We start from the raw sequence: 712 nt of genomic DNA, 5'->3' as shown, positions 1-712 counted from the left end.
AATAATTCTAGAGGAAAAGAGCCACCATTAGTATCTAACACAAACAGTACACAGAAATAGTTTTAGGAATAAGTTATGCTTTTGATGTTTGTTTATTATGGAGCCAACAGACAAAATCACATGTGGCCTTTGCCTACTTGTGATATTGTACCAAAACTTCCCATCTCACTGAGAAAGGGGCAGGTGGTATTTTGAGTAACTGGAAGTATCAAAATGACTGAAATACCAAATGAATCCAAAAGATGTAATAATGCTATGCTTCATGCAAGCTCCGTCATTCTCCACCCAGGTTTTGCAGCTGAGTGACAGGCTGTGTTGCTCTTAAGACTCTACTCCAGGGGAACTGGCTGCTGCTTTAGTTGTACCAGCCTGTAGAGGAACAGTCTGTGGTAAAACATGGACAACTTTCTATATGCTTAAGTGGGTCCAGAGAAGGGCAACGGAGCTGGTGCAGAGCCTGAGCACAAGTGTGATGAGAAACGGTTGAGAGACCTGGGGGTTTTAGTCTGGAGACGGCTCAGGGGGGACCTTATCAGTCTCTACAACTGCCTGACAGGAGGATGGAGCCAGGAGGAGGCTGGTCTCTGCTCCCAGGGAACAAGTGATAGGATAAGAGGAAATGGCCTGAAGCTGCACCAGGGGAGGTTTAGACTGGATATTGGGAACAATTCCTTCCCCAGAGGGCAGTCAGGCATTGGAACAGGCTGGCGCA

General features: G+C 46.5%; 1 protein-coding gene across 1 annotated transcript in view; it reads right to left on the bottom strand.

The window, feature by feature from the left end:
• Positions 1-712, bottom strand: part of DZANK1 (double zinc ribbon and ankyrin repeat domains 1) — a 21,312-nt gene that overhangs the window by 6,392 nt on the left and 14,208 nt on the right. The window contains 1 exon segment of the mRNA XM_010014192.1: positions 260-269. Coding sequence (XP_010012494.1) covers positions 260-269 — 10 coding nt within the window.

The sequence above is a fragment of the Nestor notabilis genome, unplaced genomic scaffold, assembly GCF_000696875.1.
Source record: "Nestor notabilis isolate BGI_N333 unplaced genomic scaffold, ASM69687v1 scaffold5835, whole genome shotgun sequence".
NCBI lineage: Eukaryota > Metazoa > Chordata > Aves > Psittaciformes > Psittacidae > Nestor > Nestor notabilis.
This window is presented reverse-complemented; position numbering and strand designations above follow the sequence as displayed.